At 42.9% G+C, this 17,412-nt stretch overlaps 1 protein-coding gene across 1 annotated transcript in view; it reads left to right on the top strand.

Moving 5' to 3' along the window:
- LOC125442190 (substance-P receptor-like) overlaps positions 1-17,412 on the top strand; it is a 62,534-nt gene that overhangs the window by 23,998 nt on the left and 21,124 nt on the right. The window contains exon 2 of the mRNA XM_048513386.1: positions 4,514-4,708. Within this exon, the coding sequence (XP_048369343.1) occupies positions 4,514-4,708 (195 nt within the window). The remainder of the gene's footprint in view (positions 1-4,513; positions 4,709-17,412) is intronic.

Below are 17,412 nucleotides of genomic sequence, written 5' to 3'. Positions count from 1 at the left end.
TTATTTTGCTGCTGCTGCTGCAAACTACTCTCACCAGGTGAATCACACACCTTGACTTCACAAGGGCTTCATTAACTCCTGCCAGTCCAACACACAAATCCATGATGTGCTGCCTTGGATGCTGGGTATCTTATGTGAGGCAAGCATCCTATCTGACAGGCTCACTTTCCTGACAATTTGTTTTACGTTCACTTTCCACTACCACCAAAATGCTCATGGCACTGCTGCAGGGAGCAAGTGTTTAAGACCACCTGATTGGGGTGATGTGGCTGATTAAGATCAGGAGCTGCTAATTTGATGTGTCTGCTATTTCAACAGTCCTGCTTTTGTGAATTGAATTCCTTCAACCTCCTGTACCATAATCAAGGCAGGGAAGAAGAGGAGAGGAATATCCTGCCACCCTAAGGCCACAGAATTTCCAAGAAAGGAAATCAACGAGCTGTGCTGAGATACTAAAGGACTGTGACTTATTTGGAATTCACTGGAATTCTTACATACAATTCCTGCCATAAAATAGGATTATGGCCACTAGATAGTTTTTGTAAAGGACTGGATGAATTTGTAGCCTAGATAATTAAATAGGGCCCTCATATGGACAGGCAGTCTACCTCCCATTACCCAGATACTGGGAACAAACTACAGAGAAGGGCCATTGGTTTCATGCCCTCTTTGTGTGCTAATGACAGTTCACTAGCTGGAACGGAATGCTGAACTCTTTGCCTGATCAAGTGGGGGCTTTTCTCCTGTTCTAGGTCTACCTCCACATCAGAATAGGGAGTGGGTGGTGTAGAATGAGATGATAAAATCTTACGGTGGTAGAATGGACTGCACAGGCATGGATTATATTCTGGATGTTCTCTAATATTAAAAAAAAGCACCTCCCTGAAATCAGAAAGCGAGATTTTTTTCCTGGTGAGCTTCTTTTCTACCTGCAAGGAATTGTGTGGGTTTTTTTAAACATTCTCATCTACCATCTGAAGCGGTCTTTTCATCATGTAAGGATTCTTCCCCCTCCTTCTCTGTGCATGCATGCACAGCACAGTCAAATTCCCTGTAGTGCCAAGAATTCCTTAGATCTGAGCCATCCCCGAGAGACAGTAATCCAGCCTCATGTCTAAAACATCCCCATTTCTCCAGGGCACGTTACTTTAGTTGCAGAAACTCTCCCGCTAGAATGCAGATCCACTTTGCCACCTCCAGCCCAATTCTGCCCTGATGTAATCTGAACCCATCATTTATCCCTCTGTTTCTTTTGCAGCAACCATGATTAAACTTTTGCTCTCCTCTCCTCTTTTGTGTCCTTAATTTAACCAGCACAGGCAAAATCCCAACATAAAACCGCAAATAGTTTTCAGGAGTGCCATAACCAGATTTTACAGAGTGCCTAAGCTTGACATCTTTTTCCCGTTGCCATTTAGGACGCAGCAAAGATTTTCCCTTAACTCTTCGGAAGAATGATAGCCTAACTCTGCTCTGAGGCAGCTTACGACTCGAGCCTTCCCTTTTCCAACTCTGCCTGTTCATCCTAGTTATCGAACATCACATCTTGTGGTACTTTGACCTTCAGGGCTCATAGGAGGGGGCTACATTTCCTCAGCCAGAATCTTCTGCAGCCACCCCTGTGTGAGATAATGAGGGTCTCTCTCTGAGGGGTTGGGATTGTGGGCCAGTATATGCTTCAGTTTAATGCATATTTAAATGCTGGATTAGGGAAGGTGAAGAATTAAAACCATCGAGTGAAATCTTTCTCCAGATAATTATATCTTTGGAGGCCAGGTTTTTAAAATGGGTTTAGAAGCCCGCTGTTTCTACTGTGCTTCCTACAACTGGCATACTGATTCATTATTTATAATATAATATACACATATAAGCTGAGAAAAGACAAGAGAAACGATGTGTTCCATGCCTTTCCATAAGCCTGCTGCTGAAATTTAAGTTTAACCCACATGAACGTTGTGGTCATTTCCCGGTTCCACCTTGACCATCACAGCTTTTTCCCCCTTTCTTTCTGCCCTGCTGGGGTCACATCATCTCAGTTGTTATCCAAAATTAAGCTGCTAAATCACTTTGCTATTCACTCAGACTTTGCATCCCCACACACAGGCACACACTGTAGGTCCTATGCTGACTTCCAGTCCGCTTCTACATCCAAGACACTCCTGGTTCTTATGGTTAGACATCTCCATAGGTAGGAATTCCAGATAGCAGCCCAGCATTCCAAGGAACTGAGCAAAAAATGGAAATGACATCAGCCATGTGCTAATATCAACGTGAAGTGAAGTCAGCATGTCAACTGATGCTTTAGAAACTCTATGGTATTACCATGGGGTTTCTAGAACGACTGCTGACGTCATGACCTACGTTTTGCCCTGATATGATGTTGGCATATAGCGAGACTTCTTTTTCTCTCCAACTTCTTCTTCCCTAAGTTTTCAATGCTTCGCCCAGCCTTGCTGACTTCCTAGGTCACAGCCTGACCATATGAAAATATGCTTCAGCCAGCAATATGCAGTGAGCACTGCCTCCTCACATACCTTCTTACCTTAGTTGTGTGTGTGTGTTCAGTTCTTGGTCTCTTAGGCTTTGTTGGGATAAACAGATTCTTTTCTACTTTACATTGCAGGTTTAATGCTAGGAGCTCATAGCCTTACCTTTTGTTCGACCCTTAGGGTTTTTCCATGAAGCAGGCAAATCCTGAGTCCTCCACTCCTTTTTTTTTTTACAGATATATCAACCTGGAGTCATCAGCTTCTTGATCAGGACTAGTCTCTCTTTGGACAGCTCCCCTCACTCCATCTTTGTGGCTCAGAGACACAAAGATAATGTATCTATACTCCAAAATTATGGAACTCCCTTGTTCTCTTCTTTCCAGTGCTTGAAGCAGAACAGTTCATGGGGATTTAATCAACTTCTTAGGGAATGGCTCATCTAATAAAAAGGCCTAGCACACCCTTATGACATCATTTTACCGAAAGTCCTAAATTTACAGTAGTTTCTGCTCCCTGAACCCAACAATCATTGAAAATGAGAGAGAGACAGAAACACACACACACACAGAGACAGGCAGGCAGGCAGGCAGGCAGGCACTTCTGGGTACTTATGACAGTTCTTGCAATGAAGAAGCTGAAATTTAAATAGTTTAGCTAAAAGGAAAAAACATTGAAAAATGTAAGTGTGGGACTGTGTTATGACTGGAGGTACTTTTCCACAAGGATAGTCTTGACCCTCATGTCTTTAGAACTTGGAGGTCATTTTGAGAAGAATTCTGGGATGTGTCACCCCCTCTCCACAGATGTAATCTGAATCAGATACCATGTCCTCAGGAATGGAGTACCCGCAACTCACTTCTGAGCATTACACAGAACACAGAGCATTATTTGGGAACCCCAGACCCATAATGTGTGTACAGGCCATTTTCTAGGACCATTTTAATTTTGGGAAGGGGCATGATTAGCTCCCACTACTCATAGGCTTTGGTATTGTTTAAAGTATACTGCTGTACTCCAGGTGCTTTACATGTTCTGCATATTTAAGCCCCTTACCTATGGCTTCCTTTTCATAGAACTTGAGATCTTAGGCCCTTTCCCCACTTACCTTTGACCACCCTTTGCTGTGTGCTGCTCTCAGCGCGTGGCATCTCTGGCGCGTGCAGTCCCACATTTAATTCGGCCAGCTCTGCGCCAAAGATCATCAAAAGTAGCCATTTTGAGGAGCTTGCCAAAGGATGCACGTGACGCATGAGGGGGGGGGCGCGAGAGCAGCAGCGTCGGGGCGGCTGCGCTATCGCCGCTCCTGTAGTGGGGAGTGCCTCGGGATCCCGCGCTACTTGAGGAGAGTAGCGCGAGGCTTAAGGTAAGTGGGGAAAGAGCCACAGCCTTGCTTTTTATTTTGCATTGGTTTTCTGCAATTGCTTTATAACTTTGGCTCATTCCGCACACACAGAATAATGCACTTTCAAGCTGCTTTCAGGGCTCTTTGAAGCTGAGCGGAATGGCAAAAACAGTTGTGAAAGCAGCTTGAAAGTGCATTATTTTGCCTGTGCGGAATGAGCCTTTGTTTTTGTTCGCTTGATTTGAGTTTTCTATTGAAAAGGCAGGGCACGCTCTTTTTTTGCTATCAAGTCACCTCTAACTTCTGGTGATCATTAGTGGGTATTCAATGCAAGAGATGTTCAGAGGTGGTTTGCTATTGCCTGTCTCTATATCACAACCCTGAGATTCCTTGGTGGTCTCCCATCCAAATACTTGCCAGAGACCATCAGGCTTAGCGTCTGAGATGTGATAAGACCAGAGTAGCCTGGCCATCCAGGTCAAGATACACATGTAATACATACATAAATAGGTTGCCATCTTATTCCGTGTTCCCATTTGTCTCCCCTTATAAATGGGGAAGATGAATCAAGTCACATCATTTGGTCTTACAGAGCTGAGAACAGCAATTCTGATTTTCTTATGTTTTGCTGCTATATTTTTAAAACTTACTCTTTCTTTCTGTCTCTCTCTGTTTGCTCCAGATACATGGCCATTATCCACCCAATGCAGCCACGGTTATCAGCCAAAGCTACTAAATTTGTCATCTGTGTCATTTGGCTACTGGCTTTGTTGTTATCGTTCCCGCAAGGTTTTTATGCAAAAACAGCAGAATTTTCTGACCGGGTGGTATGCCTAGTGGATTGGCCAGAAAATCAGACCCGGGTCTATGAAATAACGTGAGTATTTTTTTTTCCTTCCAGTAATGATAACATTGTGGCAGATAGATATGTATTGGTTTCCAACCCCAGAGTTTAAATCACTTTAACCAAGCCCTAGTACTCCTCAGAATATTGATACCTTTTACAATAATTTAGTTTTTACAATAAGGCTTCAAATTGATTCTCAAACTCCTCCTTGAGTTTTCCACCCCATAATTTAGAGCTGCACATTCAGTTTCTTGCACTTTAGGTCAAATGTACCTTTGCTGCAGCTTTGTTGAGTGGAAGGCTACCTTTTATTACACCCCCAGTGTTGTTTCAAATCATGATATTAGTGCCCTTCTTTTCTTTTTCATTGACCCTGCTGTCACCAGGTATTGCTGTGTTGATGACGGTCCCTTTCTTGTCCTTGATCACTGTGATATCCGCTGTGTTATGACCCTATACTTTGTCCATTTGGATTCAGAAGTGCCACAAATCTTGACCTTCTCATTTTCCGTGACTGCTAGACATATTTGCAATTCTATCATTACGTATTCCCATTAATCTTCACATTTTGTGTGAGGGAGGCAAGGGATATTTATCCTGTTTAAGATTCTTTCTCCATTAACCTGTTCTGACTTGAGGCTATATTCTCCTTCTCTAGTGTATGTCTCTAGTGATTCTATAATGCCTACTATGATCGGTGCAATTATTTTACTGGCTTTGTGTTTGATTTGTGAATTTATCTTCAGGTCTCAGTAATAAAAGGACAGTAATATAGAGAACATGGACATGCCCTGGGCTTTGTGTGCTGTCAGGGCTGCCATGGGGTATTGCTCCATGCCATATTACAGAAGTTGTGCCCCGAAAAGAATCTCCCTTCAGTGTGGGGCAGAGCATCAGTGTATCATCACCTCAGGTCTCTCATTTATTTATTTATTTATTTATTTATTTATTTATTTATTTATTTATTTATTTATTTATTTATTTATTTATTTATTTATTTAAAAATTGGTTTTGGTGGCTTTTTTGGATTTTTAACATCCAGTCTTATGAAGAGTTCTAGAGAACTCATAAACTTGCACACTATTTTGTGCTGTCTGGACAGGACCTAAAAAGGTGTTATGTAGCTTTGGGTTTTTTTATTTTACTTTGGATCATTGTAGCTATCTGCAACCTTTTAAACGACGATGCCATCTTGAATATAGACTTCATTATTAAATTTTCAGGAGTCTTGGGTAGAAACCAGAGCTGTCTTTGGTCTTCCAAAAAAAAGACTGCACTGTTAAGATTTGTAGGTTGACCTGTAATGTGGTTTCACGGATCTTCTAATGTCCTTGCTGAGATGTGTCTTAAAATGTCTTATTACCTCCTGCGCTGCTTTTTTTTTTTGCCTCAATATCTTGAGGATTTCATATTTTTGCCTATGCGTGCGTATTTCATCTGGCAAGGCTTTCTTGGACAGGAAATCAACTATTGTATGTGAAAGGGATAACACTGCAGTCAGAGTATAATGTGCCAGAGGTGTTTTAGAATCGACAATAATAGCTTTTGAAAAATGGCTTTTAGAGATCTCAGTCAACCCAAACAGATTTTTGAACACTAATGTTCTGGTCATTTTTTCGCCCACAGGAAAATACTATTCTTTCTTTCTCACTTTGCTCATGTTGCAGCTCAATATTTGATCAAGGTTTGGATGCAAGTGCATTTGGCACCAGGAACATATTCACTGGTACTGTGTTGCGTAATGACACATCTTAATTAATGTCACCGTATTTTAAAGCCAGGTATTTAAGAATGGTCAGCTCAATCTTAAGCCCCAGATGCAGGCTTGTCGCTGATATTGGTGCAGCATTGGCACAGCCAGTCAGTGTCCTATGCTCCTCAGTAGACAAAAGGAATGTTCCCGATTCCAAAAGGAACATTCCTGATTTCAAGAAGCTGAGAACACAGCCAGTGACTGACGCCCTCAGAAATGCTGCTGACACCAACTACTCCCAGAGTGACATACCAACAATGCCTTTAGAGCAGCTATGTATGGGATCAGGCAACCAATGCATAGTAATGCATTGATGTCACCCTACTTTTCACACCCATGTCTATTGCATGTGGAGACTAGCTCTACTGCACATAAATGCCAGAAACATTTCTTTCTCTACCAAAGCTGTTGTCACCAGCTGTCCCGAGATGGCTGGAAATTCTGTGGCCTTAGCCAGGTAGCAATAGAATGTGGAGAGAAAGGTGAATGCACTTGTGGAAGGGTCCGGAAAAAGAGCACTCAAAATGATTCCTGAGCTGGCATTAACTGATGCCATTTTAAACAGTATGCGAAGGATTAGCATCTCCTCCCCCTCCACCACCACCCTGAAGATGAGTGATTTCTTTTTTAAAAAAATGGCAATAAAATATTGCTAGATCACTGGAGCATTGAAGTAATAGTCTTAGCAGCTTCTCTGAATTCCCGGATTTCAGTTTTTTTTAAAGTAAGCCTCTGGCTGATCACGCACAATGTGTTTGCTGTGTCCACTGCAACAAGATTTCTTGACAGATGTATTTCTTCAAGCCCTGTTTTCACTTTGCATTCTCTCCATGGCAAGTCTGACCACTTGTTTCACAATTTAAATTTTGCTTCACTGCCCGAGCGGGCAGATTTGCCAGTGAGCACAGCTTTGCCCTGGACCAAGGGTCTGCAACCTGGGGCTCTCCAGGTTTTCATGGACTACAATTCCCATCAGCCCCTGCCAGCATGGAGAGGTGGCTGCTGTCAGCAAACTGGGACAGGGAAAATGCTGGGTAGTCAAGCCAATTGGCCATGCTGGTAGGGGCTGATGGGAATTGTAGTCCATGAACATCTGGAGAGCCACAGGTTGCAGACCCCTGCCCTGGACATCTCCCTTCTGCCCACAGCCAGCCTTCCCACTTCCTCCTACTGCCACCCATGCTTCCCCCTTGCCCCCCTTCCATGTTACCAGCTCCTTCAAGTGAAAGATAAGAAGCTCACACACCCAGGTTTAGTCAAAACACACAGACTATTACCTGACAACTGATCATTCAGAGAGACTGCTAAAGTCATTGGTTTAATGCTCCAGCTGATCTAGCGATATTTTATTTTTTAAAAAAAATTGACCAGAAAGCAATGCAACCATGGAACTGACCGGACTGCAGGGAAGACAGTGGGGAAATCCCTGTGCCCTCTGAAAAAGCCCCCAGTGTCATGGAGAGGCGGCTGCTGTCAGCAAACTGGGCCAGGGAAAACACTGGGTGGTCAAGCCATGTGGAAGCCTCATGGCTGCTGCCTTGCAACAGCAGCACAGCAACATCAAGGAAACCATACAAGCCATTCCCCATGGGGACCACACCCCAAAAACACCACTGTTGTTTACACAATGCATGTCATGCTTTCTGCCCAGTCACAGCCATTAAGATGTCTAACATGAAAAAAGCAAAACATTGCAAAACACATCATTAAATAAATCAAAACCAAAAGTGACATGCATAACATGCATATATAAACATGCTGCGTGACTTCCTGGACTGTTTATTCAAGTTGTGCTGGATCTTTTGAATGGGGGACGCATTCTGTTCACTGTTTGCCTGGCCTTACCTTCCTGTATATATATATTTGTCAAACATATATATATATATAAAACACAAAACCAGCAGTTAAAACAGAGGGCAGGAAGGTAAGGCCAGGCAAACAGTGAACAGAATGTGTCCCCCATTCAAAAGATCCAGCACAACTTGAACAAACAGTCCAGGAATTCACACAACAGTACTTTTGGGGTGGCAAGGAAGCAGTACAAAATGGAGAGGGAAGCCAGGATCCTCGAGAGGCCGTACTGCTCTGATCATGGGGTACAGCTTTTGGATGGCAAAGCATCAGGATGGAAAGGAACGTCTGTCCCCCCCCTCCGTCCATAAGCTTTCACCACTGTGTACTTCTCTTCAGCGACAAAAGTTGTATATTTGCGTTCTTCCTTTTTAAAGCACCATGTTTCCATGCAGCTCAAAGAAATTGGCTTCTCTCCAGAGCAGCCAATTTATTAACATTATGATCGATCTTTCCATGTTTGACAAATTCATTTCTCATACTCAACAATTATAGGCATTAGTTTAAGTTATTTAGCCTTTCCAGAGATTGTATTTTCGACGGTAGGTTTACAATTGGATTTAGGACATCACTATAGATGTCCATTGGCTGCATGCTTCTAAAGTTCTATTTTCTGAACTCCACCTCTTTTATTTGCAAAAGATAAAACTGATGTGAGCCAAGTGATAGGGACAGGTGAAGGCTGGGGAAAGTTTAAGTGAAATGTATTGCTCTGAATCAGTGACCCCTTATGCAAAGAAGGGCTTCGAGTACATGCTGATCTCCCTTATCTGTACAGATTCTCCATTCCCTTGGAAAGAAGGAGAAGGGGTATATATGTATGTAAACCATAGATGTCAAGTGAGGCAGCCTAGAAGTCACCCAGAAGTGATACCCCCTACCCTCTCTGAGGCAAAGATGGGAACCATAAGAAGATGCTACCACAACATCTGGGTGGAGCTAATCACAAAATGGCTGACGCTGCATACTAGGGTCAATTACAAATTTTTTTGATGTTGCAAGCATCCACCTATTTTAAATGTAGTTACTTCTGTATAGGTACACCCTGCTTAATACGTACCGACACACCTTGGTTCTTCGGAAGAACTTCTTGCTTTAGGAAGGTAGAGAAAATCCAGGACTGATTCTTGGCAATGGGCTCTTCTGTTCCTCTTTGACTCCATGCCCTATTTGACTTCTTGGTGTTGTTAAATCCACCAGGTCTAAACCCAAATCAAACTTTCGAACATATCCCTGCTATATTTTGCCTGCTTGTTTTTAAGGTAGAGCTTAAGCAGGGATGGGATGACATTTTTGTCAACTAATTCCATTGCTCCATTTACTGGCTCTCCATGTTCTTCCAGAAAAGCAGATATGCTATTTCTGCAGAAGGAATTGCCAAAATACTGATATGTGTTGCACGTGCATGATCCACAAGGGTGCCTTATGTAAAAAAAGATAAATTTTCCCTCTCAGTTGTGTTTGACCCTAGGGTACCACTGGGAGCAGTGATTTTATAGGCAAGCCTCTTTTGTGGGGTAGTTTGCCATTGCTTTTCCCGGCTATTCTTTACCCCCTAGCTATGAGCTAGGTACTTATTTACCGACCAAGAAATGGATGGCTGGCTGAGTTGGCCATGAGCCAGCTGCCAGGATATCTGACCCACAGGGGGCTCAAACTCCTGACGGTGTGAGTGGCAGTGCAAGCACTTTACCACTTCGCCATCTGGCTCCCTGCCTTATGTACTCCAGTCAAAACTTAGCAGCAGTTCAGCTATGAATCATTGCTGTCCATCACAAATGGGGGTGTCTCAGTTGAGCAACACATTTCCTCTTTTAGAAATTATAAATTAGATAGAGACATTATAATAAATTAGAGTAAAACATTACATTACAGAAGTCACCACTTGTCAGCTTATTTTACAGTATTTGTAATTCTGCTTCCTGTTCAGAATTTATATAACTCCACACCTCAAATTATTCATTCAAGCAATGGTACTATGTAAATTAATATAACCACAATAATTTTAGAGTATGGCATCATACACGATGAGAAAAGCCATTATTCTAAGATGAAAATTGTTTTACATTACGCACAGTCGTCTCTTCAATGTCAGCTAACAGGTTTGTCAAGTGTTTCTCTCAGCCCTTGAATGATAAGTACTGTGGAGAACCTCATTGATCATATCTTACAATGCAAACCATGTAATTCCAAGTATCATTATTTCAAGATAAATCTTCAGAAGAAATGGATTTTTCTCTTTTTTTAAAGAAAAAGAATACTTAATTCTCTGGTGTAAAAAAATATTTTTTTCCTGAATGACGAGAGGCCATGATCATCATTTGTCAAATTCTACTATACATTAAAGAGAATGTGACACTTAAGATTTACAGCTAAGCATAGTTACACTGTACTCGGTCCATTGACTTTGGTGGACTTAGAAAGATGTAAATTTAGTTAGGATGGCACTGCAATATAATTTTAATGGAGTTTGCATTACGTGAGTGTTCTATATTTAATATTTTATATGATATTTTCTGTTAAGTGTTAGCAAATTGCTTTGCAATGAGGCAACAACGATGATGCCATTTTTCTAAGTGTAACTCAATTGATTTTCAGCCACTGGGAATGTTATGCTAGAACACAGTGGTAGTTAATGTACCTTTCTTGGCATTCAGTATCAGTCCCCAAAACATTTAAGAAGACCAGAACATTTCAAAACTGGTGCAGAAATGGAAGCAGATATGTTATTTCTGCAGAAGGAATAATCAAAATACTGATGTGTGTTGCACATGCATGTTCCACAAGGGTGCCTTATGTACTCCAGTCAAAACAATGGAAGCCCATGAATTTTTACATAGATCTCCAGGCTTGAAATCTCACAGAGCTTCTGCACCTGATGTAATTGCGTGGAAAAGACAGTTTGTCAGCTCATTGCACCCCAAGTCAAATTAGAAACAAATCTGAAAAGTCCATTCACCGGAAACTTTATTAGCAACTTGACGGAAGCCAAAAGAATGTTAAAATTCTGTATCTTGATCTGGAGTTGTACATCTTGACAACCAGTAAGCTTTTCTGACGCCTGTTTGCTTTGTTGTTGGTGCATGAGAAGTTATACATGGATACAGGATTTGTGAGTCTTTAATCTCATCTATTAACCTTATCCTGTTTACAACGTATCGTGGGACTTGATGTCCACCAGAAGTTTTTTTTCTTTCTTTCTTTAAAGAATCCTATAATGGCATAATGCCATCCCATAATGCAAATGTTCCTTGTGGAGGTGGCTTATACAGTCCAAAGGAAGAACGCACACATGTTGAAAGCCAAGAACATCATGGTAGCTTTTTCGCTTGTTTTTCCCTCCTCAGGAAACTGGCAAATTATGTAAAAGAGAGAGGTCAGCAGAATACAGTGGGTTAGTTTTTCCTTTGAAAACCCTCTGGACATGGGATAAAATGATGGTGAACTATGATTAAGATATGAGCATTGTGAACCTATGCATTGAATTTGGAGGAAGGGAGCAACCAGTTCCTATAAAAGAGCAATGCTCAAAGTTCTACTCCCCAAATCGCCCCACCCATCCATCCCCCTCCACATCCCTTGAACAACCAATCACATGACTTTGCTACACATCTGGGAATCTAAACTGAATTTTTTATCTACTAAAAGTGCACCAGGATATCAGCAGACGGAATCTGACAGGGGTTCCCTGCACTTTACATCATGCACTTTACATTTTGCACTGCAGGAAGCATACAGTGGATAAACCAGTTAAGTACCAGAGGTCTTGAACTGGCAACATTCACCTTTACTCTAGCAGGAAGCTTGCAAAGGCCATATAGGATTCAATGTTGCCAGTTCAAGACCTCATATCTGAGAGACTGCATTACCCCATATGCCCCTACTCGGCCTCTGCGATCAGCAGAGGCCAATTTGCTGGTGGTTCCTGGCCCCTCGATGATGCGGCTGGCCTCCACACGGGCCAGGACCTTTACAGCCCTGGCCCCATCCTGGTGGAACACTCTTCCTCCAGCTGTCCGGGCCCTGCGGGACCTTGGTGAGTTCCACAGGGCCTGTAAGACCGAGTTGTTCCACCGGGCCTTTGGAGTGTCCAGTCGCTGAATGGCGCCCCCTTCCCCTTCCCCTCTCCTTCCTCCCCTGCTTCTTTGCACATACCATCTGATGCACTTTACCATCTTATTATCCTCCTAGAGAGGAACCTGGCCCCTCCCTTTTCTTTTTACTGGGGTGATCTTAACTGAATTGGATTAGGGCACCTTGTTGTGATATTAACCGCTGTTTTAAGTAGTTTTAATGGATTTTAGTATTATATTGTTGTTATCGATTTAATTAATTGTATATGCGAATGTTGTACACCGCCCAGAGCCCCCAGGGGATAGGGTGGTTTATAAATCGAAACAATAAAATAAATAAATAAATAAATAAACTCTGTGAGGAAGATTTGGCTGAGATTGGCTGGCTCAGGCCGCTTTATGAGTTTCATGGCTGAGTAAAGATTCGAATCCAGTCCTCAGTCCTACTTCACTATACTAGCACTGCTTCTTGGAAGGGAGAACTTAAAAGAACTATGGCTTACCTGGAATCTGAAGTGGTATGGTCCATTCTACCAAATTATCACCACCTGGTTTTTTTTTTTAAAAAAATGCCTATTAGTAAATTAGTGTTCAATGAATTTAGGATTGCATTGTAAGAGTCCCCACACCCCAATAAGATAACAGAGCTAGGAAGCTAATCTGAGTCAAGGGGACCTTATGATGGGCAGCACCAGGTAGATAACGTTTGGGGCATGACCACTTTGGGGCATGACCACTTTGCTGCCACTGCATCTTTTTTAATCCAGATTTTTCCCCTCTTTTATACTTTAAATGGAAGCTATCAAATCACAACTTTTAAAAGCCCATTTCCTTTTTAAAAACCTTGGCTGGGGTGAACATGTGAGGTAGCATAACCTCTGGTCCCACCTTGGCCATGGTCCTGGGCATTGAACTAAAAATAATAGCAATGTAACTACTTCAAAAAAATATTAATAGGTTGGGAGGAGCGTCGCTTAGAAACAATACCTTGGTTTGACCCAGCTGTGGAATGCTGGTGTATAACGGAGCTCTGGTTTTTATTATAGATGTAATTGTTCGATTATTTCAAAATAATGTGATTTTTTTTTCAGATATTGTGTGTCAGAATGCAATTGTTTGCAGAATTTGGCAGAGTATGGGAATACAGTGTTTACGATAGGTTCGGACTGCAGTGTTAGCATCCTTGCTTTCTAATTCTTGTCCTGAGTCGGGAGTTTGCCTTTGGGTATTAACTGAGAATGAAACCCCCCAAAAAGCCATTTTCATCAAAGCTATTGTAATGAAACGTTGCATTATTAAATCCAGTAATTCAGTTCATCGATCCATTGTTAAACCCATTATAGTTCATGGAGGTCAGAAGAAGAGAAGAGATGATAACACCAGCAATATGCAACTTGGCCACCACTCAGGATCCATATGGGCAGACGCTGAGCAAGGCTGCTCCCACCACTGTGGAGGGGATCCCAGCAGGCCCAGTCAAGCAGGCCAAAATGCCATTGTCATTTCCATCCCCCAGTGTTCTCCCACCAGCCAACCCATAAAGGTGGACGCAGGGCTCACCCACAGGGAGGCTGTATGCCTGAAAGAGGCAAATGGTAAGCCTGGCCTCAAAACGCACACCGCCATGGAGGGAGGAGTAGGGGGAAGGTACTAACAAATTAAAAACGAATTAATAATGAAAAGCAAGTGATACAAACAAAAAAGGGGAAACTTTTTGTGTGCACACCTTTATTCTTCAGCAAATCCCGCAAAGTTCTTCTGTCTTAAGAGCCTGTGTGAGATATGAATCTCAGCAAAACAGACTGCGTTCCTGCCAGATGTTCAGACAACCTTCTTTTTTGAGCAATCAGAATGTTCACAAACATGCCACACCGCCCTACCAGCTTAGCCATTGGCTATCAGAGAAACATCACCATCCCTAGGGGTGCTGTTGAAATGATAACAATAAGCTGCTCCTCTGAAAATTGAAGAATGTTACCTGTGATGCTATGAGGAATGGCCTTTCCTGGCATTAATCAGCAAGGTGCCGCAAGGCGAGGAGTTCACACCTGCATGAGGTAGTATAGGTTCTGCTCTATGGGGATTGATCTATGCTTACAATGTAATGTATTGTCAAAGGCTTTCATGGCCAGATTCAACTGGTTCTGGTGGGTTTTCCGGGCTGTGTGGCCAAGGTCTGGTGGACCAAACGTTTCACCTCAATCTGTGGCTGGCATCTTCAGAGGTGTATCACAGAGGGAAAAACAGACTTCCCTCTGTGATACACCTCTGAAGATGCCCACCACAGATGCAGGCGAAACATTAGGAACAAGATCCACCAGACCACGGCCACACAGCCTGGAAAACACTTACAATGTAACCTGATTTCTGACATGTTAATGGACCTCCATTCTGTTTGATCTGTTTCTATATGCTTGTAAATGTAGATAATTTGTCTGACCCTGCTGGGGTGCTAGGAGGGGGAAGGAGCAAACCCAGCAGGAGGCTATCTGACTATCTCTGCTTCGACCTTGGAAGGGCCACTTTCAAAAAACATTCCTGTTCACACTCTACTTTCCCACATTCTATGGGAAAACAGGAGGGGGACCAGTGGGGAGTAAAACCTGGGGGATAAATATGAATGTCGAAGCCAGATCATCCGAACTGGCTTCTTGCAGTTTAGAGTATTTGTTGCCAACTCAATAAAGACTACTGATCTTGCATCTAGAGTCCGCTTATTGATTTTGAGCCAAGATCTAACAGATGATAGAAAACAGGTCTTGAGCACCTCAGCTCAGCTCCCAAGTTCAGCAGCAGGGTAGCTTCTTCTCAAGCAGGAGTCAAGGCTGGGGTTTTTTGAGTTTAAAGCTTCACACATTTTTTTTCCTTGTGAAATGATCACAAGATTTCTTTCTTCTTCTTGAGCATGAACTTGCTTCCTTTGGGGAGGAAGGAGGGAGCCAAAGGAAGCATCAGTTTCCAGTCAACAACATGTCACTGCCACCAAAACCAGCAAGCTGTACTCTTTCACTGACTGGCTGCGGTTTGTTGCATAGCAGACCATAATTTCGGCAATGGGCTTTCCAGAATCCAGCCAGTTATTCTCTTAAGATTTCTGCCTGGAGGCAGAGAGCAAATCTAATCCTGTTTATCAGCCGAGGGGTCTTAATCACCACAACAGTGAGCAGATAACCCTTTGCATTCATAAATATGCAGCTCAAAGAAGCTGGGATGACCCAAATGGCTTCTGGGTTCCTCAGAGAATTAACCTCTGATCAAAGAGGAAGAAGGAAGGAGAGGGAGAATTCCTCTTTCAGATTACCTTCTTCTTTGCCATCCTTGAAGGGGTAGAAATGGTAGGACAGTTCAATCATAATAACCTGCAATGTCTCTGAAAGAACCATCAGACATCAAAAGACACAGGCAGAGTTTTTTGTTTTCACCTCACCTTCAGGTGCAATGAGATGCCAGCCTCCAGGTCAGAGGTGGGACCCAGAAGTGGGACCCAGCAGGTTCTCACAGGTTCCCGAGAGTAGGTTACTAATTATTTTTGTGTGCCGAGAGGGGGTTACTAATTGGTGATTTTGCCACGTGATTTTTGCCTTAGTCACACCCCTCCTCTCAGCAGTAGCGCGCAGAACTTGAAGCAGTCTAGCAGGAGGTGCACCGGCGTGCGTGGCAGCCTGCACCTGCATGCATTCGTTTCCCGCCCAAGGACCGGCGCAATGGCTGCGTCCTTGCCACAGCCCCGCCCAGGAATGCCCCACCCCTGGAATGCCTGACCACGCCCTCGTCATGCCCCGCCCCGCCCCATTGGCGCTACGCTACAGTTTGAATCCCACCACCATGGGAACCTGTTACTAAAATTTTTGGATCCCACCACTGCTCCAGGTGGGACCTGGAATTACAGCTAAACTCCAGGCTACAGAGATCAGCTCCCCTGGAGAAGATGGGTAATCTGCAGGGTTATTCCTGTGGCATTTTATCCCACTGGGGTCCCTGTTTTCCAGAGGCTTCATCCCCAAATCTCCAGCAGTTTTTCCCAATGTGGATCTGGCAGCCCTACCCAGCCATCTGCTATGGAGTTGTCAAGTATTGCACAATCCTGTGATAAGCCACCAACCTGACATTTGTTCTTTGTGAAATTAGTGTATTTTGCTGGCTGACTAAAGAACCATGGAGCTCAGTTTTTAATTCAGGCTTATTGGGATTCCATATGACATGAAGGACAATTTGAGGTACAACTTCCTCCCCAGTCCTAGAGGATGTTGCAATGAACGTCTCCCTACATAACAATTGGGTCTCAAATATTTTTCCACCCATGCCAAAATTATTGAAAGATTTATCAACACACCCTCTTTTTTGGTTCCTTTCCAGTTTGTTCCACAGACTGAGGCTCATTCCGCACATGTAGAATAATGCACTTTCAAACTGCTTTCAGTGCTCTTTGAAGCTGTGCGGAATAGCAAAATCCACTTTCAAACAGTTGTGAAAGTGGTTTAAAAACGCATTATTTTGTGTGTGCGGAAGGGGCCATACTTATTAGAATGCATCTGTTCTGATAATCTTGTGGGAGCTGAAGGTAATGAGCCGGTGTAATTTTGATACTACAACCTAACATCGCTTTGTTAGAAGACCTTATCAGAAAAAAGTTATTTGGCATTGGAGGTAGTTTGGCTGCTGAAGGAAGACAGGAGGAGAATCACAGGATTCAAGTTAGCAGAAAGAATCACAGGATCTAACCAGTGGTGGGATTCAGCAGGTTCGCACCAGTTTGACAGAACCGTTTGTTAAAATGGCGTTTGTAAACAACCGGTTGTTAAATTATTTGAATCCCACCACTGGATCTAGCCTTATATGTTGTAGCACTATATTCGTTGATTTTCAATAATTTGGAAATTCACAAAATAGTAATTTAAATTTTCCCTTAAAATTGTTTATAAAAGCTGGATACAGTCAGAAAACACAAATGGAGCCACTAGTTGCTTCAAAGCTGTTCCTTCTCTCATTGGCCAGAACAAATGGAAGATGGCACAGGAATTAGGTAAACTGTTTTGTGTTGGTAGGAGAGAGTCATA

Source organism: Sphaerodactylus townsendi, linkage group LG12 (assembly GCF_021028975.2).
Source record: "Sphaerodactylus townsendi isolate TG3544 linkage group LG12, MPM_Stown_v2.3, whole genome shotgun sequence".
In the NCBI taxonomy this organism is placed as follows: Eukaryota; Metazoa; Chordata; class Lepidosauria; order Squamata; family Sphaerodactylidae; genus Sphaerodactylus; species Sphaerodactylus townsendi.
This window is presented reverse-complemented; position numbering and strand designations above follow the sequence as displayed.